The sequence below is a fragment of the Thrips palmi genome, unplaced genomic scaffold (assembly GCF_012932325.1).
Source record: "Thrips palmi isolate BJ-2018 unplaced genomic scaffold, TpBJ-2018v1 HiC_scaffold_18, whole genome shotgun sequence".
NCBI lineage: Eukaryota > Metazoa > Arthropoda > Insecta > Thysanoptera > Thripidae > Thrips > Thrips palmi.
This window is the reverse complement of record NW_023144627.1, coordinates 20435720-20463700: the sequence shown is the minus strand read 5'-3', so window position 1 is coordinate 20463700 and position 27981 is coordinate 20435720. Positions and strand designations below refer to the sequence as shown.

The window sequence follows — 27981 nt, the reverse complement described above, 5'->3', positions numbered from 1 at the left end:
ATTGTTTGTAAAGTGGTGTCCATGTTTGTTCCTGATTGCATTGGCTCTGGGTACTCTGTAAACCAGCGCCAGGGAGCTGTCTTAAGGTTCTTCCCTGGTGTGAATACCCCACGCGTGGCGCGCCCTCCGGCCCGAGCGCGGGGTAGTGCCGCGGTCCGGTGCCGGTTGGGTTGCCTGCCTGCCGGCGGGGGGCGCCACTGTAAAGACCCTGCGGGCTGGTTGGTCCACCCAGCGGCGGAGATACTCCCTGCGTCTGGCTCAGCGGGCGAGCTCCGAGCAGCGCTCTGTCTTGAGTGGGAGAGAGACAGAGCGACGAAAGCTCTTTTCCAGAACCAGGCCGCTGGTTCTCAATGAACACAACGAGCTGGGCGATTTAGCTTTTGCCTGAAATGTGGTGGTTTCTTTTTCCAGTGCTGCCGCCGTGAGGATGCTGACGACTCATCCCGTCTCTCTCCCACTCATGGGGCGCCGCGCAAGTCCCGCGCAGGTGCGAGAGAGACAGAGCGTGGTCCACCCTTCAGACTGGATGGCGACCACCGGTGAATGTCCGGGGTGGCAGGGTTCGCACTTGGAGCTCCGAATGACAAGCACCGAAACGTAAAACAGACAACAATCTTACTTTTACTGTCCAACACGAGGCCAGGGAAAAACATAATATCACAGTGATGTTTTACAGTAGCGCGGCGGGAAGCATCTCCGCCGCGTCACCAGTCGCCCTCCAGGAGCTGGCGGTCGTGCTTGCGGCCGCCCTGGCACGGGTAGTACTTGATGGTGACCTGGGAGACGTCGGCCGAGCGCATGGTGAGCGGGAAGCCATTGGGGAAGACCCTGACGGGCAGGTTGTGGCAGGCGGCGGCGAACTCTCCGTCCTTGCGCAGCACAATGAGGGCCCCGGAGAAGTCCGGGTAGCGCGCGCCGATCCGCGCGATGGACTCGTCGGCCGCCTCCTGCGGCGTCTTGCCCTGCCGCATCAGCTCCACGGCCAGGAAGCTGCGGCAGCGAAGCGGAGTCAGCGACGCACAGTGGGCCAGAAGACCGGTGGAGGCGGCCAAAACCCCGGACGCGTTTTGAGCCCCAGAGTCGCTGAGCCGGACAACGCCCGGACTCGAACCGAACGTGTGACCCCACCGATGGACTGCTCTCCGAACGAGGATTCCATTGGTAGGGTCACACGTTCGGTACGAGCCCTGCTTAGCGACTCTGGAGCTCAAAACGCGTTTGGGTGTTTTGGCTAGTGTACTTACGACGGCACGAAGCGCATCATGACGTCGCCGTCCCCCGTGGCCGCGGCCGCGCCCACCTCCTGGTCGGCGAACGCCCCGGACCCGGGGATGGGAGAGTCGCCCACTCGCCTGCGAAGCAAAGTCACCGGCATAAGTACCAAAAAGTTGAACCGAAAACTCTCTCTGAGACACTGTTAGTGTCTCTGTTAGTCGCTCACCCGGCGATCTTGTGGCGCGCGCCGTTGGTGGAGGTGCCGGCGGCCAGCCTGCCCTCGGCGTCCATGGCCACCATGCCGATGGTGTCGTGGTTCCAGGGGTCCACCAGGGCGCGCGGCTCGGCGTGCCGCAGCGCGCGTCGCTTCCGGGCAGGGGCGGCCGACTGCGGAAGCAATCGTTTGGTTATTTTCTTTTTACGCTGGGCATGATTTCCGCGCTAAGCTGCTGCGATCCTTAATTATTACCTCGGCCCCCTCGGGCTCTGGCCTCCCGGTCGTTGGCGCGTCGGTCGTGAACTGGGGCGCGGTTTCGGTGGGCCTGGCGTCGGGGGCGGGCTCCGTTGTCACGGCCTCGGCCACCGACTCGGTAGCCTTGGCCTCGGGCGCGGCCGCCGTCGGCGTCGCTTCGGTCGTTGGCGGTTCGTTGGCCTCGGCCACGGCCTCGGTGGGCTTGGCTTCGGACGCCACCTCCGTTGTCCGGGCCTCGGGCGCAGCCTCGGTTGCAGGAGCAGGGGCGGGTTCAGTAGGCACGGCGTCCGTGGCAGCCTCAGGGGTGGGTTCAGTCGGCCTGGCCTCGGACCCGGCGTCAGTGGCAGCCTCAGGGGTGGGTTCAGTCGGCCTGGCCTCGGACCCGGCGTCAGTGGCAGCCTCCGGGGTGGGTTCAGTCGGCTTGGCCTCGGACACGGCCTCGGTCGTCTTGGCTTCGGACGGCAGCTCGGTGGGCTTGGCGTCGGCCGGCTCGGCCTCGGGGATGGCGTTGGCGGACTTGGCGGACTCGTCCTGCTTGGCCTCGGCCGACACGGCCTCGGTGGTGGTGGCGGCCTCGGTGGGCTTGGGCGCCGGGGTGGTCTTGGGCTCGGCCACCACCAGCTTGACGTCGGACACGATTGGCCGGTAGGGACCGCACTGCTTCCTCGGGTTGGGGGCCACGCCGGCCTGCAAAAGGAGCGCCGTTTTGAGGCCGAGCAGGCAACCCTTTCGACACTGGTGCATCGTGGGAATGTTTGCGACACTGCTTTGAGGAAGGCGATTGACTAGGTGTAAATTCGTTCAGTCAATGTAGGCCAAGGACAACACCTGTCCGGCGACGCGGCCAGGACGACGCTCTCTCTCTCTCCCTCCCCGCTCACCTTCCAGAAGTTGGGCTGGCAGTTGTTGAGCAGCCAGTCCTGCCACATGGACTGCGAGTGGTTGGTGGCGAGCGTCTGCTCGGGGAAGCCCATCTGCAGCGCGAACTTGGTGGCCTGCGAGCCGGCCAGCAGCGTGTGCGAGGTGCGCTCCATGACGCGACGCGCCACCGAGATGGCGGAGCGGACGCGCCGCAGCGCCGCCACCGCGCCCACGTCCATGGTCACGCTGGGGAACGACAACAAGTGGGTGCTTTTGAATCATGGTTCAAAATGGCGAAGCAGGCCTCGAACCGAACGTGTGACCCCACCAATGGATTCCTCGTTCGGAGAGCAATCCATTGGTGGGGTCACACGTTCGGTTCGAGTCCCATTTAGCGACTCTGGAGGCGAAAATGTCTGAAGCGTTACCCGTCCATGATCATGGCGTCCAGGGTGGTCTCGCCGGCCTCGTCGGGGCTGCCGCCGAAGCCCACGGTGCCACGGCACTGCAAGGCCTCGCACAGCGCGCAGCCTTCCTCCACGGCGTCCAGCGCGGACCGGCCCTCGGTGTCCAGCACCTTCCACGCTGGAAAACGAAAAAAATGGCTGTAGACGCGCCGGGACCCTGCACTAAAAAAAATATTTTTGTCTCGTGACAATTTTTTGTCACTGTCCAAACAGGCGATCAAGAAGGTTACCGCTTTTTCCAAGTGAAATGGAAGACAAGCGCCGAAATTGAAGACTTTCCGGCCTCTTAGCTAGCGCCACGCTGCTCCCCTCCGTTGGCCAACCGCCCCCGCCCCGCCACCCCCAAGACGGCGCTGCCGCGAAAATCCGCGTGCCGGCCGCGCAGTGCCCCGCAGTGGTCCCTCGCCGGCTGCTCCCGGAAGACCGTCGCTCTGTCTCTCTCGCACCCTCACGGCTCGCCCCTGGAGTGCGAGAGAGACAGAGAGAGACAGAGCGAGGCGGCAGATGCTGCGCGCGAAATTCGCAAACCGCGTTGCCGCCACCATCGGCAAACGCGGCGGGGTCGTCGTCCTGGGCTCGGCCAGTCGCTCTGTCTCTCTCGCACTCAAGGGCCCGCCCGCAGGGCGTGCAGGGCCCGCAGGGGTGCGAGAGAGACAGAGCGACCCTGCCGGGGGGCGTCCATACGTAACGTAAACAAAAGGAGGGTGGCCCGCGGCGCGGCGACGCGTTGCACAGTGGGCCAGAAGACCGGTGGAGGCGGCCAAAACTCTAGACGCGTTTTGAGCTCCAGAGTCGCTAACTGGGACTCGAACCGAACGTGCGACCCCACCAGTGGATTTCTCGTTCGGAGCGCAGTCCATTAGTGGGGTCACACGTTCGATTCGAGTCCCATTCAGCGACTCTGGAGCTCAAAACGCGTCTAGAGTTTCGGCCGCCTCCACCGGTCTTCTGGTCCACTGTGCGTTGTGATTCATTATCACTTTGCGGTCTCCCCGCGCAGAGCCACGTATCTCCGCGCCTTCCCCGGGTTAGCGAAAAGGCATACGGCGTTCTGTCCGCCGCAGCCCGTTTGAGACAAGGGCGGATCCAGGGACGCGTCCAGGGGGGGGGCGTAGCCCGCATAGCCAATAGTGGCGGACTTTTGCTATCTCTCCCGCTTGGGTTCGAGCGGGAAGGGGGGCTCTTTATGGATTCCAAACAAATTCGAATATTTTTTTTCGTTTTTTGTCACTCCTATTTCATTATTCTTAGTTCACACTACTCATCTTGCTACTTTACTCATATTTCACTTCCAATTTATTCCTCTTTTATTTTCCGAAAGAAAAAAATTGCACACCTTAAGTTGTTATTCCGCCTTGAGCTAAATTATACGGTTCCGGACTTCCGGAGGAGTTTAGACTAGACTTTTTTTTTCGAAGTTGGGACTACAGCTGGTGTAGGCGCCGCTCTGGCCTGGGCGGAGGAAGTGGAGTGAGCGGTCCAGTCGTACGCGAGGCGACGCAAGGCCAGTAGCTGGCAGTGCGACATTGCTGCCGAGTTGTTGATTTTCGCAAACGTAAAAAAAAATAATTAAAAAGAAATTGCACAGTGAAAGAATGTGTGTGAACTCGGCCCCGAAGGGAACAAGAAAGAAGCAAAATCAAAGTGTATATCTAAAAAAAAAAAAAAAAAAAACCGAAAAGTTTGCTATCAGCTGTCAATCAACAGAAATAATGGTATCGGAAAATCTTCGCACCCCTGTCATGCAGCATAAGCCTGGCTCGCTTCGCCCACGCAGAGAGAGAGAGAGAGAGAGAGAGAGAGAGAGCACATTTTTGACGAGGGACGGGAAAAAATAAAGCCAAAACGCTGAAGCAGAAGTGCGTAAGTAAAACGTAAGATGTGGACGCCCCCTGATGCCGGCGCGGCCGGCGGCCCTTACAAACCCTCACAATTTGCTTGCAGTCGGCTTCATTTGCATGCCGTATAATGAGACGGAACAACCCCCTCCTCCCTTTTCTCACCGAAGCTTTGCAACAACCGAGTGACGCAGTGAATAATTATTTCCTTCCCCCACCCCCTTTTTCCTAGTTTTGGCGACAGTGATATTTCCCGCCTACTTTGCGGCGGAGTCTGTCCACTCGCAGACTCTAGACGCGTTTTGAGCTCCAGAGTCGCTAAATGGGACTCGAACCGGACGTGTGACCCCACCAATGGATTGCTCTCCGAGCGAGGAGTCCATTGGTGGGGTCACACGTTCGGTCCGAGTCCCATTTAGCGACTCTGGAGCTCAAAACTCGTCTTGAGTTTTGGCCGCCTCTACCGGACTTCTGGCAATTCCACTGCGGCGCGGGGCGTTCCCTACCCTTGGCGACGGCGTCCTGGTAGTCCCACGTGGTGATGACGACGGGGGAGACGGGCACGGCCTGCACGATGGTCCCGGACGCGGAGGGCTCGGGGGCGGGGGGCGGCGGGGCGGCCAGGGCGGCCACGCACGCCGCCAGCACCACAAGCAGCTCGCCGTTCATGTCAGCTCGCCGATGACACACCACACACTGGCCGGCCGCTGCACCGACCGCCCGCGCCAGAATCTCGGCGGGGTGGGGCGGGGTGGGGCGGGGCGCACCGACAAAGTGGGGAGCACCATCGGGGTCCACCGAGGGACACCGAGCACAGCCACGGCCGCTCCAAGACCGGAGAGGGGAGGGAAAAAATACCAAAATAAGTAAAAGAACAAGTTGTCGGGTTTTAAAAAAAGAGACGGAAAGCCCAAAGAAAATGGCCCCGCATTTAGTAATTACCGCGGTGTTGTAACTCGTTCGGAAAGTGCGCTCGGAACGCCGGGCAAGCTTTCCTTTTCTTTGAGAAGGTCGCCGGGATGGCCAGGATGCCCCAGAGCGGCGGTGCACACACACACACACAACACCACTACACCACACACAACAACACACTACATATACCTCACACCACTCACACACCTACACACACACACAACACACACACACGCCGTTCCGATGAGGTAAGGCGATGCGTCGATATTCCAATTCGAGGTATCGCTCTTCATAGGCCTTGCCCGGCGCACAGTGGGCCAGAAGACCGGTGGAGGTGGCCAAAACTCTAGGCGCGTTTTGAGCTCCAGAGTCGCTCACGGGGACTCGAACCGAACGTGTGACCCCACCAATGGATTCCTCGTTCGGAGAGCAATCCATTGGTGGGGTCACACGTTCCGTTCGAGTCCCGTCTAGCGACTCTGGAGCTCAAAACGCGCCTAGAGTTTTGGCCGCCTCCACCGGTCTTCTGGCCCACTGTGCGGCGCGTGCTTCGCCGCCTGGCCGGCCGGCCGGCCAACGCAACGAACGCAACGCGCGCGGGTTGACGGGTTGACACAACCCGCCCGGCCGGACGGGCCGCCCGGTGGCGGTGGACCTTGGGGACCTCCGCGACCTCCAACCGGTTCGGTTCGGGCCGTTCCGCCGTTCGGGCGGACCCACTGCCCAGCCCGCCGGCCGCCGGGTGACGGCCTCTGACGGGCACCCCGGGGTAGCCGAGGGCCATCAATAAATTTGAGGGAAACGTATCGCGGGTCGGAGCTGTCACGCCGTCACACAGTGGGCCAGAAGGCCGGTGGAGGCGGCCGAAACTCCGAACGCGTTTTGAGCTCCAGAGGTCGCTGAACAGGCCTCGAACCGAACGTGTGACCCCACCAATGGATTGCTCTCCGAACGAGGAGTCCATTGGTGGGGTCACACGTTCGGTTCGAGTCCCATTTAGCGACTCTGGGACTCAAAACGCGTCTAGAGGGTGGACAGACGGACGGTGCCAAACCGCATCACCAGCAGTAGGTCAGTGTCGACTTGGCGCTGTTGACAGTGGCGTGGCGATAAGCTGCCGCCCGCCGTGCCCGCCCGGTCGGTCGCGGTGGAGCTGGTGGCTGGGTCATCTCATTCATACTCGGAGTGGACCCGGTTGGAGCGCCGGCCGCACCGGGCCAGCGGGCAGCACTCGCGGACGCCAAAAAGAAGTAGACGCTGTGCCATAGGAACGGTTAACTGAGACTACGGTAAAAATTATTGCGGCCAACCGTGCGGTACTTTGCCATCGCCAAGAGCGAAAAATCGATAATTGACAGAAATTTCCTGCGATGAAGACTACCGCGCAATTTTGATTCAAATAGAACGTTGAATTCACGAAAAACAAAATGAGAGTCGTCTTGAACTTAAGGGTGCGCGAGGTGCAGGTTGGGTGGCCTGCCTGCCAGGCGCCCCCTCCGCCGCCGCTGCCGCCGGCGCGCAGCCTGACCTGCCGCTGGACTGGGACGCACGTTGGGTTGCCCGCCTGCTGGGCGCTCTGCTCTTAAGGCAGTGTCGCGGTGGAGGCGGCCGAAACTCTAGACGCGTTTTGAGCTCCAGAGTCGCTAAATGGGACTCGAACCGGGCGTGTGACCCCACCAATGGACTCCTCGTTCGGAGAGCAATCCATTGGTGGGGTCACACGTTCGGTTCGAGTCCCGCGTAGCGACTCTGGAGCCCAAAACGCGTCGAGAGTTTCGGCCGCCTCCACCGGTCTTCTGCCCCGCTGTGCGGCGCGCGCGGCCCAGGCCAGGTCCTCTAGGCCAGACAGGTGCTGTGCGGCCGTACCTGCCGGACGCGCCTCCTGCAGGAGGGACCCTGGAACCCGCTGGAGCCCCCGACGGCCGGCCGGCTGGCCGCGCGGCGCTCACGCCAGCTCACGCCCGTCGCCGTGCTGCGCGGTGCTGCTGCAGAGGGCAGGGACCTGGCGGGGACCTGGCGGTCCTGCTGGTCGGGGTCCTGGCCGTCTTGCCTTTCCTTCGTGCTGCTCGGGCGCCGCTCGCGCCGCTCGGCTCGTGGTGGAGGGGGAGGGGGGCGCCGCGACGCCGCCGGAGCGTCGGCGGGGGGAGGGGGGAGGGAGGCGGACTCCGGCGGCGTGCCTCTCTGAGCCAGTGCGCTCCCGACCCGCGAACGCTGCGCGCCGCGCCCGGCAGAGTCATCGGCCGCCGACGGCCGCCCCAAGCCGGTCTCGCTCCTGGCCTCCGCGGAGGACGTGAGGACGCACGACGGCATCCTGGTCCTGGCATCCGCGTGTGTGTGTGTGTGTGAGTGCGCGCGCTGCCAGTGATCAACAAGTAGTGTGCCCGCCGCGCGGAGCGTAGCGCGCGTCAAGACACGGCTCCGGGTAATAGTCCTGCAGTCGCCACGCTCCGCCACGCCCGGGTTCACCGCCCCGCTCCGGCTCGGCTCCGGCTCGGCTCTGACACGGCTCCGGTTCGACTCCGGCCCTAGGACTGGCCTTTTTTGCCGCGCTGTGCCGCCCCCGCACTGTGATCCCGTCGTCGCCGGCCCTGCAGTTCCAACGGGACTGTGTTGGTGTGTGTGTGTGAGTGTGTGTCTCCAGGAGCGGCCGGCTGTTGCCCCCTCTCCGGCGCGGTTCGTACGGGACCTGCACCACGGCCAGGCCGTAGGGCCGAAGAGGAGTCCGGTCTGCCGCGCTGCTGCACTGCTAGTGCTGCGGAACTGGAGTCACACTGTGTGGAGGTGAGTGTATGCATGCACCGTAGAGGCGGCATGGCACAGTGGATTTGCCAGACGGCCGGTGGAGGCGGCCGAAACTCCAGACGCGTTTTGAGCGCCAGAGTCGCTAAGCAGGACTCGAACCGAACGTGTGACCCCACCAATGGATTCTTCGTTCGGAGAGCAATCCATTGGTGGGGTCACACGTTCGGTTCGAGTCCCATTTAGCGACTCTGGAGCTCAAAAGGCGTCCGGGATTTTGACCGCCTCCACCGGTCTTCAGGCCCACTGAATGAATGAATGAATGAATGAATGAATGAATGAATGAATGAATGAATGAATGAATGAATGAATGAATGAATGAATGAATGAATGAATGCGACATCTGCATGCTCTGCAACTCCGCGCCCTCGAGACACTCTTGGTGCCAGAGGCGAGCCAGACGCCACTAAAAACCCTTTCTGCGCATTCTGCGCGCAACAGGGGGCGAGCGGCCTCTTGTTGTTGTTGTCGCCGTTTTTGTTGTCCGCCATTCTCCCAGAGCACAAGGCCTGTCTTGGTCGTCGCCCTGCGCGTCAAGTGCGCTTGTGGCGAGAGAGAGAGAGAGAGAGAGAGAGAGAGAGAGAGAGAGAGAGAGAGAGGAAGGGGGCAGAGATTGAATCGCCAAAAGTGTGCATCTGGAAATAATGTTACGTCTGGGCGGGCTCTCTGTTGGGTCATGCCGGGTGTGTGTGGGCATGCGCTCCGACACGTCACCAACACACACACACACACACACACACATTCACAGGACATACACACACTGCGATACACTCCTTACTCAGTACCCCACCCGTGTGTGTGTGGGTGCGTGTGTGTGGGTGCGGATCAGGTGTACTCCAGCATGCCCTGCTTCGCCATGTTGGGCACGCAGAGACGCCGTCGAGGCCGACGACAGAGGCCCACGGGATGCATATTTTTTAAAAGTGTCTCCTTCCCTGACTCTCCTTGACGCGTCCTCCCGCGCCGCGTGCGTAGTGCGTCTAGGTGTGTTGTGCGCGCCGGTTGAGAGGGCGAGGCGGGAGTTGCAATAAACTTTATTCGACCATTCGTCATCGTCGTGGGTTCGAATCCCCACGCCGCGTTGGGGATTTTTGCCTCGAGCCGGGGGCTCTGGAGTGCGGCCCTTGTGGTTTACGGGCACTCGAGCCCCTTGTTATTTTATTTCGGTGCGTCCCTCTCTGACCCGGCAACCCCTTTTCGGCATCTGTGTCGATGCTCGAGACGCCTTTTTGCTAAGGGCTTCGTGTGGAAAAGCCGCCTACACTGCGGGAAAAGTCCGGAACTTCACACCACCAAGGAAGGTTAGCGTGATGCACTGCTGAAAACCAGCCAGGTTCACTTTCTGGTCACATTTTTTCGAACTTCAGAACCTGTCTTGTGAAGGGTCCTCTCTAAAACGATGAAAATCTAGGCTTTTTGGCATGAATACAATGTGGCGTCTCAGGCAGTGCCACAGAGTGCAGAGCCTGGCGGAATCGAAACTCTTCTGTCGCGCCGCTCATAACCGTCCCATTGTTTTTTACCGTCAAAGAATGAAGGAAATTTGAAAAGGGTGCCGTGCCGTGGCGTTGTCATTCTGCCCCGAGTCGCTCCTCAAGATTGGAGCTATTCATCGCGAGTGGTGGGCTAATTTGTCACGCGGGGAAACCATTCCGCCACTGTACAGCCTCTCTCTCTCTCTCTCTCTCTCTCTCTCTCTCTCTCTCTCTCTCTCTCTCTCTCTCTCTCTCTCTCTCTCTCTCTCTCTCCCTCTCCCTCTCTCTCTCTCTCTCCAGTCGGTCGCATAATGGCCTAATTTGGGCCGTACCTGGTTTGCGGCCTCTATAATTGCAATCCCATCAATAAGTGAGCCACCCCTGCAAATCCCCCCGACCGACGAGTTTTTCTTCCAAATGCGCTCAAAGCGAAATGAAGCGGGGATTATTATAGGCTCGACCGGAAGAGCGCCGTCAGTGTTTTGTTTTGTTTTTGTTTTTTTTGTTTTGTTTTTGTTCTGTTTTTCTTTTGTTTTTCTTTTGTTTTTGTTTTTCTTTTGTTTTTGTTTTGTTTTGTTTTTCTTTTGTTTTAGTGTGCTGTGGTTGGTACCTAAGTGTTGTTGTTGTTGTTGCGCCGTTTGACTGCTAGAGCGCAATCTGTTTTGTTTCCTCAGTTGGTTCTTTATTTTTGCTCATTTTTTTAAAACTCGGTGGCTTCGGTTATCATCCCCATTACCATGATTTTCTCTTTCTTTTCTAAATTAACATTTAAAGTAAAATAGTAGCCGACTCTAAAGTTAGCGCGAACCAAAGACATTTTTATAGTCGAGTTAGCCGGAATTTTTGCCATATGAAAGGAAGCCAGGATTTTTTCGAAGTAGATTTGAGCTGAAGTTTGTCGATTTCTGCCCGTGCCTGAATCCCCGCCGGCAGAGAGAGTCTGAGCGCCTCTTGTCGACACGCCGGGGAATAGCAGTGCTCTCGCATTTCGTTTACATGTGTCTAATTTGTCCGGGCGGAGAGACAATGTGCCCTCCTCTCTCTCTCTCTCTCTCTCTCTCTCTCTCTCTCTCTCTCTCTCTCTCTCTCTCTCTCTCTCTCTCTCTCTCTCCCCCCCCTCTCTCTCCCTATCTCTCTCTCTCTCTCTCTCTCTCCAACGAGAGACTCGACTTGGATTCTCCTTCTTCCCGCCGGCTAAAAATACAAGACGCGTCTCTCTTTGAGGCTGCGAGGGGCGGGGCCTCCGTCTCTCTCGCACTCACGGGGCAGTGCCGCTCGGGTGCGAGAGAGACAGAGCGCGGGGAGGAAGTGACGGACGACGAAACAAAAAGGAGAGATTGGTCTGGTCCGCGATTGGAGGTGGCAAGGAGACACGCTGTCAATTTGTGTCGCTGACACCGACGCGACACAGTGGGCCAGAAGACCGACGGAGGCGGTCAAAATCCCCGCACGCGTTTTGAGCTCCAGCGTCGCTGAATGGGACTCGAACCGAACGTCTGACCCCACCAATGGATTGCTCTCCGAACGAGGAGTCCATTGGTGGGGTAACACGTTCGGTTCGAGTCCCATTTACCGACTCTGGAGCTCAAAACGCGTCCGTTGTTTTGGCCGCCTCCACCGGTCTTCTGGCCCACTGTGCGCGGCCGGGACCGACAAATGAGAACCGGGGCGGCACTTTATGAGGGAAACTCTTTTCGATCACGCGCCGCTGCGTCCGGAAAAGTCTCCTTGATTTTTCGCCGGACCGGTTTTTCTTTGTCCGGGCTCGATTGTCACGACGGGCAATGGAGCAGCCCCGACTCGCGAAACGAGCGCTTTGCTTTCGAGTATTCGCTAAATTGGGTTCGTTGGCCGCTGTTTTTCACATTTTTGGATTGGTTTTTGACATTTTTGCCGACGGAAAATTCATTTTTTCCCCAAAAATATGTCGTAATTTTGGTTTAGAGTATTTGTTCCATTTTTGCCATCCCTCAGATTTTTCTGTTGTTGTTGTTGTTGTTGTCGTCGTTTTTGTTGTTGTTGTTACTGTCCTTTCATTTGATTTTATTTTTCAAACAAAGCAACAACTGAATACGATAGGCACTGTTGACGTTTTGCTGCGACTCCATACAGTATACAGGCCACAGAGTCGTCCAAAAACTCTTGCCAGAGGACTCTTCAAGTGGTGACAGCCTCACAACATGACATGAACACGAGAGAGAGAGAGAGAGAGAGAGGGAGAGAGAGAAAAAAAAAAAAAACCGGGATGAAACGGAGTCGATTCATTCGGTCATCAGAGGCGGCCATTTTTCACTTTTTCCCGCTTGACTCTTGTTTACACCGGCGAGGGGGCGCCGACAGTGTAGGGCCAGATGATCCGTGTGTGTGTGTGCGTGCGTGCGTGTGTGTCCCTTTGAGGTGGCCTGGCGATGGCAATCACAGAGGTGGCCGGATGCCGCGTGGCTCCCCGGCGGGGACACGAAATCAATCAGGAAATGAGGACACAATGGCAACTGGGCGCGGGAAATTTGAAATTTTACGTCAGTTCGGAGGGAGGAACCTCGAAGGAGGGAGGAAGAGGAATGTTGCTGTCGGGCGGCTCGGGCGACCATTCGTTGACCCAGTTTCCGGAACTGTCCGTCGGTTTCCTGTTATTGGGCATGGCCCTGGGCACCTGCTGGATGGCGAAGAACGCCTTTGATTAGCGTGGACCCAGGCGGACCCAGGGCGTCGAAACAGCGAGCGGGATTGAAATGCCGACTCTCTCTCTCTCTCTCTCTCTCTCTCTCTCTCTCTCCTCTCTCTCTCTCTCTCTCTCTCTCCCTCTCTCCCTTTTATCGGCCATTTCCCGCGTGCCTCTCTCTCTCTCCCCCTTCGCGCGCCAAAAGATTTCATTTTTACGCGCCGTGTCGTCAAGACTCACGCACGCGCGTACACACACACACACACACACACACACTTACGGTGGGGTGGCGGCGGTTTGGACAAATTTTAACGCGGGCGTCGCTCCCCGCTTTACGGTGTGGGGGTCGGCCTGTCATCGCGACCGCGTGCTGCCGCCTCGCCACGCGTGCTCTGTGGCTTTATCTCTGATTATGTGCGAGTCGCTGGCGATAGATCCCCGCGCAGCTTCCCGCCTTCCAGAGGGTGAGAGAGAGAGAGAGAGAGAGAGAGAGAGGGGGGGGGGGAGTATGTTCTTTAGTCCTTTAGTCTGTTTGTATGTCTGTTCATCCGACTCGTGTCGCATCATCTTCATCAACTGTGAGGCCCCAGCAGACCTTTCTGCACTGTGGAAATTCACGGAAAAAATAAGTTTTGGCCGCCTCCACCGGTCTTCTGGCCCACTGTGCAGCCCTGTACAGGCGTGTAGGCATTGGCATGATCGGCAAGCCTCCCCCTACACTGTATAGGGCCTGCAGACGATACAGTGCCGTGGCTCGGTTCGGTCCTTTCTGGGGCCGTTTGGCGCGTTCGCCGTGTTTATGCCCTGCGGGACGTCCCCGCCGCGCCCCGCCGTTTTAGGCTCGAAGAAGGAAATGTTGAGGTGCAAACGGACCGTCCCTAACTGCGCGCGCTGATGCAGCATTCACGAGGCACAGGCGCGGCCCCCTGCCGCCACCACTCCACTGGTAACGCCGCCGCCGCCTCCGCCTCTCAAAATGGGCCGGGAAGGCGTCTTGAGTGTGCTTTGCATATTTGATGCTTTTTCGAAAAGCGTTATTCGCTCGGGAGTGTAACCGCCGGCCAGCTGGACCAGTATGTTGTTGCTGCTGCTACTGTTGTTGTTGTTGTCGCTGTGTTGTTGTTGTTGCTGCTGTTGTTGTTGCTGCTGTTGTTGTTGCTGCTGTTGTTGTTGCTGCTGTTGTTGTTGCTGCTGCTGCTGCTGCTGCTTGTTGTTGCTGCTGCTGTTGTTGCTGTTGCTGCTGTTGTTGTTGTTTGATGTTGCTGCGCTGAAGAAGACCGTTTACCGCGACTCGGCGGGGCCGCCACTGGAAAGTGTCTAATTGCCGTGGAAGGGCAACAATGACACGTCAATGTGGTGTGCGCTGTACGAGTGATGGCACTCTGCACCGTTTTAGACTTTCGCTCGCTTCCCCGTAGCGGTGGGTTTCCTTTTCAGCTGCCTCTGCCGCGTCCTCCAAGAACCTTGCGGCTGCCTCCCTGGTGGAGGCGGCCGAAACTCTAGATCGCGTTTTGAGCTCCAGAGTCGAACCGAACGTGTGACCCCACCAATGGATTCCTCGTTCGGAGAGCAGTCCATTGGTGGGGTCGCACGTTCGGTTCGAGTCCCATTTAGCGACTCTGGAGCTCAAAACGCGTCTAAGAGTTTCGGCCGCCTCCACCGGTCTTCTGGCCCACTGTACGCCGTCGTCCACCTCCTCGTTTGGCGCGGCACTGCCGCCTGATTGTCATCCGAGCCGCTGACACCGTAACGGATCGCGCCCTGTTTGTTACAAGGCTGCGCCGCTGCGTCGCGCTATGATATGTGGGAGTTGTGCCCCTATTTGTCGTTGCGTCACCAGCGCCCCCGACGCCCCCGACGCCCCGACGGAGGCACTGCTCTCAACGGAGGGGGACAACTTGGGGCCAGCGGACTTATTCGAGAGCAGAGAAAAATCACTTTTTGTAGTGTTTTCCGGTCGATTGCACCTTATCACTGTATCGCCAAAGCTAAATTTTTCATGTTTTCCTCTTATTTTACTTTTCGTGAAAGTGACCAGAGGGTGTCATTGCCAAGTGTAGGTAGCAATGGGTGACCAACCCTTCCGCCCCCGTTTTCTTCCCTCGCTGCCTCCGGACTCTCTGTCTCTCTCGCACCCAGACGGACCGCCCCGCGGGTGCGAGAGAGACAGAGAGTCGCCCTCCCTAAATCCCCCGGTAAATAGAAACGTCCCTCGCGTTATTCTTCCGCCCAATGGCGCGAATTTTGAAACGTCTCTCTCTCGCTCTCTCGTAGGGTATGCTAGGGGTGCGAGAGAGACGGAGCGACGGAGCACTTGAGGTGGCCAACCACGGCACAAAGGGGAGGGTGGCCGAATGCATATGAAATACATTCCACATCCATTTAAAAAGTCGGGAAAACAATAGTGTGTCCGTTTGTGTGTGTGTGTGTGTGTGTGTGTGTGTGTGTGTGTGTGTATGCGCGGGTTGCGTATGGAAACAGCTTCAGAAGAAAGGGGGAGGGCGCACGGCGCGCAAGGCGCATCCGCCGCGGCGCGCGTTTGTGGAGAACGCCGCGCCTATAAATAAACCCAAAGCATTGCACAGTGGGCCAGAAGACCGGCGCCGGCGCGCCACAACTCTAGACGCGTTTTGAGCTCCAGAGTCGCTGAATGGGACTCGAACCGGACGTGTGACCCCACCAATGGATTGCTCTCCGGACGAGGAATCCATCGGTGGGGTCACCCCAGACGAAAAAAAAATCAAGTTATTTCCGAAGTACGTGTGGAGCGCACCTATATTTCTCCCCCTGCCTCCTTATGCTCTGTGCACGCCGTGCACGCAGCCCCTCGAGCATATGACTCATCTAGGCATGCATGGGCCGTACAGCACAACCGCTTTGTGAACGTTCACCGTGTGTGTGTGTTTGTGTGTGTGGAGGTGGGGGGCGGTGGGCGGGTAGGCCGCCGAGGGGGCGGGGCTGTCTACCTGTTCATATCGTACCGTTTTCTACCTGTGTGCGTTCGGACCGGTCCACCGGTCGGTCGGTCGGTCTGGCCGGCCGGCCATCAGGCCATTAGCATCGTCTTTCTTCTTGGCAGTGTGTGTGTGTGTTTGTGCGGACCGACTAATGTAGTTGCAGGCATGACAAATTTCGCTCGACGGCGGAATGCTCCGCCAAATTGGTAATCAAGTCAAACACGAGAGACACGGATTTTGCGGCGGTAAGACTCGTAAGTGTGTGTGTGTGTGTGTGTGTATGTTGTGTGTGTGTGTGAGTGAGTGTGAGTGTATGTGTGGGTGCCGCATGTGAGTTACCTAAGCGTCGGCAGCGCAAAGCCCTCGGGCTGAACCCTACCCCCGAAACACACAGACACACACACACACACAGCCTCCTTTTACATCGCGGCACACACAGCCTGTCGGTCTGACGCCTGGGGGCTTTACTGAAAAATGAAAGAGAAACGGGGGAAGCGGGTCAGGCGGCGAGCAAGTTTCCGAAAGCCCCAAAAAATCGCTCGCAGGAAACACGGTGTGTGTCTCTTGAAGACTTCCCCAGGGCTTGGCCACAGTCTGATCGGGTACGGCCCGGCGTGGCGCGCGTGCTATAGGCCCTTCATGCATCGTGCTCTGGGTCGTGTTGGACACAATGGATGTCGGTTACGCCATGCTCGTGCCCGGCCTTACCTGGGCGGGGGCGTCAGCCTTGCCCTGCCTCGGCTCAGCCCACACAGTGGGCCAGAAGACCGGTGGAGGCGGACAAACTCTAGACGCGTTTTGAGCTCCAGAGTCGCTAAATGGGGCTCGAACTGAACGTGCTACCCCACCAATGGATTCCTCGTTCGTAGAGCAATCCATTGGTGGGGTCACACGTTCGGTTCGAGTCCCATTTAGCGACTCTGGAGCTCAAAACGCGTCCGGGATTGCGGCCGCCTCCACCGGTCTTCTGGCCCACTGTGCGGCTCGACTCGGCCCGGCCCGGCCCAGCAGACCTGAGCCGGCCCGATCCACCTCACTTGACTCCGACGGCTCACCTACCGCCCCGGGCACGAGGAGTCGAGCAAGGGAGGCGTCGTCAAAAAAATAAATAAACTGGGGAGAGAGAAAGAGAGAGAAACGACAAAGAAGGGAAAGAGGTCGAAAATGATTGGTTCGTTACGGCTCGTGACCTCACCTGTAGAGGGACGTGGTGGATTCCTGGGCCCGCAATAAAGTGTGAGAGATTGAGACAGAGAGAGGAGAGAGAGAGAGAGAGAGAGAGAGGAGAGAGAGAGAGAGAGAGAGGGGCCCAATGCAGCCTGACCCGCCGAGATGAACGCTTTTCCGAAGAAGCAATTTGGTCGCCCGGCGCTCTGATTCGGATTAATAACCTCAAGACGGCCTGGGATTGGGGTTCGGTAGAGTACACTGCCAGAGAGGACGCCGCGTGATTCATGCCAGTGTAGGCACAGTTGGCTTTTGTGGTCCGGGAGAAACGCGCCTCCCTTGCCTCTGATAACGTGGAGTAGATTCGCACTCCACCGTTCTTGCCAGTTGTTTTGCTGTCTATGTATCTGCAGACTAACGCCGGCAGAAAGACATATATGGGCCTCATCTGTCGCGGGGGATTTTGCCGCCAAGCCGTGTTCACCTCGCTTCTGTCCTTCCTTTTTCTCCATCCCCCCCCCCTTCTCTCTCTTTCTGCCCTCGTGTTCGCACGGATATCCTTCATACGCACCTTTGCTTTTCGCCCACACAGTAAGAAAGAAACATATTGGGGAGTAACGAAGGTGCCTCTGGAAAAAATGTTGCCGAAGGTTCCCTCATGAATTCACAAATATTCTTTGTTATTTTACGTGGAACCGTCGTGAATTTATATTTTTTTTTCTAGCGATAATTTTGAAAATTCTGGAGATAGTTTTTTTGCGTCGCGCCCTACCCTTTCTTCCCCTCCTTTCCCACTCATTCTTCTCCCTCCCCATCGCACATCCCATCCTCTCTCCCTTCCTCTCCCACCGATTTTCCCTTGCCTCCAGTCCTCCAGTGTGCCCCCTAGCCCCCCGCCTGGCCCATCCAACACCACCCTACACGATCCCAGGCCGAGCAAAGGGGTTAAATTACAGAGTACACGGCCCTATATACGCAATGGGCTTGGGGGGGGGGGGGGGGCTGGAAGGTGGAGGTGGATGAGATGGCTGCAAGTGGGGAGGTAAGATTTGGCTCCGTTTCTGCGTTTTACGGTGTGGGAAAGGGCGTGGCCTTAAGTCATCGCCGAAGGGAGTGAGAGCAACAATGTTACACCTCGGGCCGTCGTGTCGACGGTTTGTCCGGGCGCGACGCCGCAAAGAGCGCAAAAACAACTACAAATCCGGGGGACGTAGTGTCGGCCCGGATTACAGCGCAGGTGCGGCCGGGGAGGGGGGGGGCGGCAACAGTGTAGCGGACATTGCGGCGCCGTTCTTGCAACTCCAAACGAGGCGCGCCACTCCACTTTCAGGAAAACCGTCCGGTCACAGCGCCATCGCGGTCAGGACCACACAGTCACAGGTTTTTACATCAAACACTCTTCGTAAACTCAGAAAAAAAAAGAAATTTTGAAATTTGTCGAAGATTGTGGGCATTTTTGTCCAAAGTAATTGCTTCAAAAATCAAAACATTGCCAAAGAACTATGTAGGGATACTCTTATTTTGGAATTTCTGCTCCGCACACTGCCCCATTTGACTAGGACCACCCAGTATCGCGACAAGTCACAACCCGAGTGACCGCATTCCCCCGCTAAGGCCCCTCAACTAAGATCGGTCTCTTAGTTCGATTGCGAACTAATTGCTTTCAAAAATCAAAAACTGCCAAAGAATTTTTTTGGAGTTTTTGACCCACACACTGCCCCATTTGACTGGAACCACCCAGTGTCGCGACGAGTCACAGCCCGAGCGACCATACCCTCCCCTCCTCAACTAAGATCGGTAACTTAGTTTGATTGCGATCTCTCGGCGACGTATCGATTTCGCACTGGTTTATAGTGCACCTTACGGTTATCGGGAGCAGGGGCCTGCAGCCGCCCGTCGGGCAGGTTAGTGACGGCGGAGTTGTTGACCTCCAAGGTGTGGCGCTCGTTACAGGCATTCTCATATTTCCATTCTGATTATTCCACGCCGTCCTGCAGCAGCGCTCTCTCTCTCTCTCTCTCTCTCTCTCTCTCTCTCTCTCTCTCTCTCTCTCTCTCTCTGTTTTAACGATGGGGGCGACTCATCGCAATACCGCGGTTTACGGTTTTACGACGATACGTCACTGTTGTATGCACTGCGCGCTGTGTAAAATAAATCTTGTCGACGTGTAAAATGCTCATTTCACAGTGGGCCAGAAGACCACGGTCAAAATCCCGGACCATTTTTTGAGCTCCAGAGCCTCTAATCTAACCCCAGGACCCGTTGGTATTTTTACCCTGAGCTAATTGCTGAGATAATTCAAAGTCAGCAAGAGCACAGCAGGCCGGACGCCTGGAGTGCTCCGACTTCGCTCTCGCTCCGTTTGGTCCCTGACTGGTTCGTCTATTCCTTTCTCCCCCCCCCCCCCCCTCTCTGTCCAGGCGACGCCCTGAAGGTCGTAAATTCCTAACGGTTTGGAATGGGTCTGGCGGCCATTGCGTCTGCATTATCGGATTATCGTTATCGCTATTGCTTCATACCGGAGGCTGCTGATATCGCACCCACTCCACTGCAGAGTGTTGTGTTTCTCATTTCCATCCTCCGGGGGCGGAGTCTTTGTCCCCACAGTGGGTCAGAAGACCGGTGGAGCCGGCCGAAAGTCTAGACGCGTTTTGAGCTCCAGAGTCGCTAAATGGGACTCGAACCGGACACCACCAATTGATTCCTCTTTCGGAGAGGAGTCCATTGGTGGGGCCACACGTTCGGTTCGAGTGCTATTTAGTGACTCTGGGGCTCAAAACGCGTCCAGGATTTTGACCGCCTCCGCCGGTCTTCTAGCCCACTGTGTCCCGCGACTCCACGCGCTTAGATTACCTGCCGCCTGTAACGATACTGTGCATTGCCGTGTGGCCGTCCGGTGGGGCGTGGCGCAGTAAAGCCATACCGCGGCACTGTTAAAAATGAGCCGGTAACGGTGCTAGCACACTGTGTAGGCCGCCAGTATGAATGTCTCGATTTGCTGGACAAATAGTCACAGCAGGAGAAGTGGCACGGTGTTGTACTGTTGCGTTTCTGACGTCGTGTTTTGTTTGGTTCGTAGGTGAAGCTCGCCATGCTCCGGTAGCGAGTTCGACGCGGCCACCATGGGCTGCTTCTGCAAGAAGGTGCGCACGTTCCACTGCAAGGTGGTGCTGCTGGACGAGCAGGAGCTGGTGCAGGAGATACAGGTAAGGCTGAGTAACCTGGGTGCAGGCGGCCGAAACTCCAGACGCGTTTCGAGCTCCAGAGTCGCTAAGTGGGGCTCGAACCGAACGTGTGACCCCACCAATGGATTGCTCTCCGAACGAGGAATCCAATGGTGGGGTCACACGTTCAGTTCGAGTCCTGGTTAGCGACTCTGGAGCTCGAAAAGCGTCGGGGATTCTGACCGCCTCCACCGGTCTTCTAACCCACTGTGGGACCGGAAATACGGTCTGCTCGAGGCGTAAGGCCCGAGATGACCGCAGAAAGGGCGGTGACAAAGACACCGTGCCGGGGGACGGGCCCGGTGAAGGGGAGTGGGCACGGCGCGGCACGGCACGGCGGAGAGAGGAACAGCTGTTTCCACCACCAGCCACCTGTCCCGCGCCGTCCGCATTCGGAATCAAGGGGGGGGGGGGGAAAAGCAAGACCCTCGGCCAGCCCAGCCCTGCCCAGCCCAGGCCGCTGGGGACGCCAGACAATGCTGTTCCAGGCTGTGGTGGCAGGCGCCTTGCAGGGCCCCTGCAGGAGCCAGGCTTCCCGCCAGCGGCGCCCTCTCAGGTGTCCTCCGACACTGATCCCTCCGAGAGGCTAATTGATTGGGAAAATTGGTGGAATGGGCACCGGCACTTTCAAAATTTGCAGTCGACGAGTTGAGACAGCGTCATCGTGGATGGCACGGTCTTCGCTTGGAAATGATGGCAGTGTCATCGGGGGCGCCGTCAGTTCTAGATTGGACTCGAATGTGTGACCCCCACCCCAATGGATTCCTCGTTCGGAGAGGAATCCATTGGTGGGGTCACTCGTTCGATTCAAGTCCCATTTAGCGACTCTGGAGCTCGAAACGCGTCTAGAGCTTCGGCCGCCTGCTTACTGTGGGTTGGCAACCCTTTCGACGCTGGTGCGTCCTGGGAATTTTTCCCCGCCAATGTGGTAGGAGTGCGCAGCGGCGACTGTGATCAATTCGCCTCGATGTATCTTCTTTTTTGGTGTGTTGCTTGCGCCCTATTCTGGTACGCGGCGTTGCAGGGCTGCAAGGGGGCGAGGAAGGGGGGTGGGGATGCAGAGGGAGAGCAGAGCAGCGGGACCTTTTCCTTCTGAATGCAGGCAAAACAACGCGGCATACAGGACATGAGCCCCGTCCCGTTTGAGCCCCGATGGTCTGAGCCCTGACCTGAGCCCCAACCTGAGCCCCGACCCAAGCCCCAATTTCCAGAGCCCGGATTGAGCCCCGACCTGAGCCCCGTTTGAGCCCCATTTGAGCCCCATTTGAGCCCCACTTGAGCCCCATAGCAATAAATTATGCAAAAATGCGTGATTTCATCGCGGGGCTCAAATGGGGCTCAAGTGGGGCTCAAATGGGGCTCAACGGGGCTCAGGTCGGGGCTCAATCCGGGGCTCTGGAAATTGGGGCTTGGGTGGGGGCTCAAGTCGGGGCTAAACCCGGGCTCAGGTTGGGGCTCAGGTCGGGGCTCAGACCATCGGGGCTCAAACGGGACGGGGCTCATGTCCTGTATGCCAACAACGCGAAAGCTGGCAGTCAATCAGTGAGACATTCATTCATTCATTCATTCATTCATTCATTCATTCATTCATTCATTCATTCATTTATTCATTCATTCATTCATTCATTCATTCATTCATCGGCGCGCAATGGCTGGGGCGCCACTCATCACGTGCATTAACCCAAAGCTGCCAATTTAATGGTCGTTTTCCTTTCGTTCAGTTTTCCGGCTGTTTACGATTAGAGCAAATGTCTCTCACTTTTCCTCCTCCTCCCCCTCCCCTCTCTCTCCCTCTAACCTAACACACACGCGCCCGCGATGCAAATCCGCGTCGAGCCTTCAGGGGTTTCCTGGAGAATAAGAAAGGCTGCCGGGGAGAGAGAGAGAGAGAAGAGAGAGAGAGAAGAGAGAGAGAGAGAGAGAGAGAGAGAGAGAGAGAGACTCGGTCTAAATTCCCGGCGTTCCCGCGTCCCCGTCCACTTCCAGTGCCACGGCGCCGCAGCAATCCCCGGCACACCTTATTTCTCCAGCCAGACACCAATTATTCAAAGCACACGCGCACCAGCAACAAAAACAACACCAACATTTGAACCCCTTCCCTTTTTTGTCAGTCAAAACATGCTTGCGAGCGGAGAGAGAGAGAGAGAGAGAGAGAGAGAGAGAGAGAGAGAGAGAGAGAGAGAGAGAGAGAGAGGAAAAAGGGGGAGGATACTCGTTGTCAACGAATCGTATCCAACTGCATACAAAAGGCTGCCTTTTTACAGCTATCGGTTCATCAAGTTGACACCGGCTTTGCAGCGAAACTGCAGCGTTTTGTTCCGGGCAGGGTATCTAGAGCGTGCCAGCCTGTGCATGTTGTATCAGAGCGCGTCCACATCCCTTGGTTTCCCGCGACACTGCGATAAGGACAAAGACTGCTAACCGTGTCGTCTTATTGATTCCCCTCGCTCTCCCAGAGGGTTTTCAAGATTGGTAACACCACACTGCATGGCATGCCTTTCTGCAAGCTGAGCGTATGAGAGAGTCTTGCAGTGTGCCCTCCTTGCAGTGTGTCCCTTCTTATGTCTTCCATGTCTGCCTAATGATATTCGAGGACATGCGTGTCCGTCGGTCGTCACGACGGACAGCGCGTAAACACACAGTCTGTCTCTCTCGCACCCGTGTGCAACGCCCCGTGAGTGCGAGAGAGACAGACGCAGGTGCCCCGCGGGCAGGAGTAATCAGGCCCGGTCTAGTAGCGTCAACCATCGGGTACTGAGGAGCCGGGCAGCCAACCTTTTATTGGGTCGAAACCGCCGCGAGTGCCTCAGAGAGATGATGGCGCCCGGGCACGGTGGCACTGACAGAAAAAGTTGAACCTTTCTTTCTGCGAGTGCATGCCACCGACCCAGCCCTGCCCATATCGATTCCTCGCAGCGAGTGTCGACTTCCAGTGCCCCTGCCCGCTGAAGCGTGCGCGGTGTCGTCTGCTCGGCTGATGTTTCCCGGAGACGATACACGCCGTACGCGGTACAGGTGTGTTTACGCATGTTCAACACGCGCCTGGTGAAACGAAGCCAATGCCTATGCATGCGTGCCTCCGAGCGTACGCCCTGACCGTGTTTATGGGCGCGAGCGTTAGAATGCGTTATCGTATGCACTGCTAGGATGCTCTGCGGATGCCTCCACAGTTTCCACTGACTGTGTGTGTGTGTGTGTGGCTGAGAGTACACTGGCTGATCCACACTTGGCGGCGCTTAGGCTTCGAATCGCACGCATTTCCATAACAAAACGTTGAAGGGATGTGAACCAGGTGAGGAGGAGACGCTTCATCCACCCACGAGTTGCTACAGTGTTTCTTCTTCTTCTCCTCCTCTTCCTCCTCCTCCTCCTCCTCCTCCTCCTCCTCCTCCTCCTCCTCCTCCTCCTCCTCCTCCTCTTCCTCCTCCTTCCTCCTCCTCCTCCTCCTCCTCCTCCTCCTCCTCCTCCTCCTCCTCCTCTTCCTCCTCCTCCTCCTCCTCCTCCTCCTCCTCCTCCTCCTCCTCCTCCTCCTCCTCCTCCTCCTCCTCCTCCTCCTCCTCCTCCTTCCCTGCCCCGTGTCTTATGAGTGTGTGCTCCTGAGAGCGTGCGTACATCAGCAGTGCCTTTGGGTCTGTCTGGATGGGAAACGGGGTGGAGAGGCCGTGAGACGGCAGGGCACACTGGAAGGGCATCCCGCGGCGCCGAGAAAGAGTGCGGAGCACTGTCAAAATTTTGGTCGTCACGTGTTGACCATTTCAAGGCTGATTTTTATTTTAAAAATGTCCGAACGTGTGACCCTACCAATGGGCTAGTCGTGAGGAGAGCAATCCATCGGTGGCGTCACACGTTCGGTTCGAGTCCCATTTAGCGACTCTGGATAGCTCAAAACGCGTCCGGGATTTCGACCGCCTCCGTCGGTCTTCTGACAAATCCACTGCGGTTCGCGCCACACGCTGTGCATCGGATTGGAGGCTAATGTCCTGCCTACACTGCCAAGGATGTGTGCGACAAGGACGGGAAGCGAGACGGCCGTCGTGGGAAACTGTGTGGGAGAGTTCCCATGAACGCCGCCGCCAGCGAGCCGCTCCACTGCGAGGATGTCCAGCAGCAAGCTCGCCAAGGCTCACCTCCGCCTCCTCCCCTTTTCAAATTACCATAGGGTTTTCCGGAGCAAAATGCTCGGATTCTCGACATAAAGGTGGAAGAATTGTTAAAAAAAATATTTAAAAAGATGAACCAAGTCCACTAACACTGTAAATATTTTTACTGATCCCCAGTGAACAAGTCATACTCTTTTCTCTTCGTCAAGATTATGATAGTTTTATTAGAAAATCAAGCTATTTTTTTGTCGATTTGATTTTGTTGACGGTGTACTTTCTTTTCGACAGTGTACCACCTTCTTTCCTATCCTCCGGAAATCTCTCCCGGCCGGCCGGACCGATTTCTGTCCTCCCCTCCCCCTTCGTCACTTGTCGACTTCGTCAGTGTTCGGCGCGCGTTTTATGGCAGCGCGGCCCCGGGTTCGAATCCCGCCGCCGCCCCTTTCCGCGAAGGGCGTCGAAGGGGCGAGCCAAGGGCCGGCAGCTGTGACGCACAGTGGGCCAGAAGACTGGTGGAGGCGGCCAAAGTACTAGACGCGTTTTGAGCTCCAGAGTCGCTAAATGGGACTCGAACCGAACGGTTGACCCCACCAATGGATTGCTCTCCGAACGAGGAATCCATTGGTGGGGTCACACGTCCAGTTCGAGGCCCATGTAGCGACTCTGGACAGCTCAAAACGCGTCTAGAGTTTTGTCCGCCTCCACCGGTCTTCTGGCCCACTGTGTGACGCGGACGTCGATCTGCAGAGTCCTTCGCTCTGTCTCCCTCGCACCGCCGCGGGCAGGCCACGGGCCCCGTGAGTGCGAGACAGATGGAGCGAAGGAATGAGGCGGCTGGCGATAGGGTCCGGCCGTGCGGTCATACGCCTGCAGCACGCCCCACGTATGGCGGAAGAAGGATTTTTAGAACACTCCCCCTCCCCTCCCCCGCTGCTCCACCCCCTCCCCTCCTTCCCTTCAATAATAATGCCTGGCGCCGGGTGGAGCTAGCTGTGGACTGGCGGGACGTTTCAACCTCCGTTGTCGTTTTTCCCGATTCGCTGCCTTTTGGTGCCGTGATGAGAAATAGTCGACTGACCTTTGTTTTTTGATGTTGTTGTTGTTGTTTTTATCCGGCGCGCGACAAGTGTAGGCGACACGACGAAAAAGGCGAAAGTGGATGAAATGCACAGGAGAGGCAAGCAGGCTTGCTCGCGCTAGCGTCGCGCTAGCGCCCCTCTTTGGCGGCCGTGTGGTCCCAGACCTGCTTATAACGACGACTTTTGCCCCCTCTCTCTGTTGTTTTTTGCCTCTTGAATCTGTTTTGGACCTCGGTGTCCCGTGTGAGAGAGAGAGAGCGAGAGAGAGAGAGAGAGAGAGAAAGAGAGAGAGAGAGAAAAAGAGAGAGAGAGAGAAAAAGAGAGAGAGAGAGAAAGGGAGGGAGAGAGGCCGCAGAGGGTGCAGCGTTGGTGGGTGTGGGGCACTGGGGAGTCGATCAACTCCATTTCTCGCAAAGTTGTTGACGTCTGTTGGAGTCCATCCCATGTTGCTGGTGACGCACAGTGGACCAGAAGACCGGTGGAGGCGGCCGAAACTCTAGACGCGTTTTAAGCTCCGGAGTTGCTAAATGAGACTCGAACCGAACGTGTGACCCCACCAATGGATTGCCCTCCGCACGAGGAATCCATCCGAGGGTCACACGTTCGGTTCGAGTGCCGTTTAGCGACTCTGGAGCTCAAAACGCTTCTAGAACATTGGCCGCCTCCACCGGTCTTCTGGCCCACTGTGCGGCGCGGTGCCGTGGGGACGCGCGCAAGGCGACGGTGGTCGCGGTGCCGGAGGGAAGGCCGGGAAAAAGTGAAAGGGTTGGCGGCGTCGCCCCACGACGCCCCACGACGGCGACCCTCGCGCGCCGTTTTACACCCCCGGGGAGCGGCGGGGGTGGCGCGGTTTACGATGCGGCCTGGCCGAGCTGGCGGCCGAGCCGGGCGGGGGTTAATGACGGCGGGTGAAGAGGTGCCCCAGAGGACCCCCGCCACCCCCGCCAGCCCCGCCGGGATGACGGCCGCTCCCTCGATTCACTTGTCTCCGGCTTTTTAGCACCTCCCCGTCGTCCGCCCCCGCGCCGCCACGCTGCACTCAACTTGCGTCCGTTAATCCACTAATCTCGAGCTGCGCAGCAGCCCCGCTCGTCAATGCCCTGCCGCCCTGCCAGTGCCAGGATTCCCCGGCGGAGACGACGCACAGTGGGCCGGAAGGCCGGTGGGGGCGGCCGAAACTCTAGACGCGTTTTGAGCTCCAGAGTCGCTAGATGCGACTCGAACCGAACGTGTGACCCCACCAATGGATTCGTCTTTCGGCAAAGCGGGCGGCTGTCATGCGAGTCGCCTACCTATCGGGGTTTTAAGAGTGGAGGGCCCGCGTCCCGGGGCGACCCCCACCCCCACCGTCGATCCAACTGTCTTCCACACTCCGGGCACCATCCACGCGTACACTCGTCGTCTCCGTCTTGACGATCATCCTCCTCCATGTCTAGTACACGCTCCCCTCTCTCTCTCTCCCCCTCTCTCTCTTTCTCTCTCTCCCCTCTCCCCTCACTCCCTTATTTGCGGTCGTTTGAGGGATACCTATCGAACGGACTAGTGCGCACATTCGACAGCAGGAACACGAGAGAGAGAGAGAGAGAGAGAGAGAGAGAGAGAGAGAGAGAGAGAAAGCGGAATTGGAAGGGTATAAATCAGCCCGCCATGTCGCCTGCCGCCACGTACAAGCAGCGCGCGAATGTGGAGAGAGAGAGCCGGCGAGTCAAAAGGGGTGAAATCAAACGGACCCGGGTTCAAATACCAAGAATCCCTTATTTAGAAAAAAAAGGACAATAACACTGTTGGTGCTGTTTGCTGCACTGACTTATTGAATTTTTCCACTCTCACAGTCCCGCGCACTGCGTACACACTGAAAGCCGAAAGCAAGGAGGGGAATAAAGGGAAAGGGAATCGGATTGCGGGATTGGCTTTGTGCAGGGCCCAACAGGACACATGCAAGGGCCAGGGCCGGGGGGCTGCCGAGGGGCGAAGAGCAGCTAGAAAGCGAAGCTAGAAGGATGAACTGCGTGTTTTCCTTTCTTCTTCTTCTTCTTCTCTCTCTTCTCTTCTTCTTTTCTTTATTTTATTGTCTATCTTCTGTTTTGCTTTGTGCGTGCACGGGACATGAAATTCCAGTTCCGAGTTCGCGCACTCGTACACTGCAGAAAGGAGGGAAGGGTGGTTCGTTGCTTGTTGTGCTTTTGCGCTCTTACGGCTACCTTGCTTGGTCTCTTGTTGTTGTGGGTGGCCCTCCGCAGCGCCGGCGGGTTCGCTAGACGCACCCTCATGAGTGCGCCGTCCTCTTCCTTCTCTCTTCTCTTCTCTCTCTCTTCTCTCTTCTCTCTTCTCTCTCTCTTCTCTCTTTTTCTGGCCCTGGCCTCTATCTCCATCCCTAAATTTCCGCCTCCGGGCGGTGGGTGTCGTCCCAGCCCCCTCATCTGCGCGCGCGTTGGTGCCCAAGTCCTCCCCTCCCCCCACCCTCCCTCTTCTCTCTCTCTCTTTCTCTCTTCTCTCTCTCTTCTTCTCCTCTCTCTCTCTCTCCTCTCTGTGCCTGGCCTCTTCCCTCCAGTCATTCCGCCCTCTTGTCGGCGGTGTAACTCCCCATTCGCCCTCCACTCTCCCTTGTACTGCCCGCCCCTCCCTCCCCCACCCCCTCCCCTCTCTCTCTCTCTCTCTCTCTCTCTCTCTCTCTCTCTCTCTCTCTCTCTCTCTCTCTCTCTCTCCTCTCTGGCCCCTGGCCTCTATCTCCATCCCTCAATTTCCTGCCCCTC

The 27981-nt window shown here is 57.6% G+C and overlaps 2 protein-coding genes across 2 annotated transcripts in view; one reads left to right on the top strand and one right to left on the bottom strand.

Moving 5' to 3' along the window:
* Positions 1–598: 598 nt before the first annotated feature.
* LOC117644779 (N(4)-(Beta-N-acetylglucosaminyl)-L-asparaginase-like) lies at positions 599–5453 on the bottom strand (the record flags this gene model as incomplete). Its single annotated transcript, XM_034384396.1, has 7 exons — positions 599–990; positions 1245–1352; positions 1442–1602; positions 1685–2374; positions 2569–2794; positions 2977–3133; positions 5360–5453. Coding segments are annotated over 7 exons (1722 nt in total), but the record flags the coding sequence as incomplete, so codon positions are not given.
* A 2516-nt stretch (positions 5454–7969) lies between these two features.
* Positions 7970–27981, top strand: part of LOC117644778 (band 4.1-like protein 4) — a 56975-nt gene continuing 36963 nt past the window's right edge. The window contains exons 1-2 of the mRNA XM_034384395.1: positions 7970–8546; positions 19905–20031. Coding sequence (XP_034240286.1) covers positions 19948–20031 — 84 coding nt within the window. The 5' untranslated portion in view covers positions 7970–8546; positions 19905–19947. The remainder of the gene's footprint in view (positions 8547–19904; positions 20032–27981) is intronic.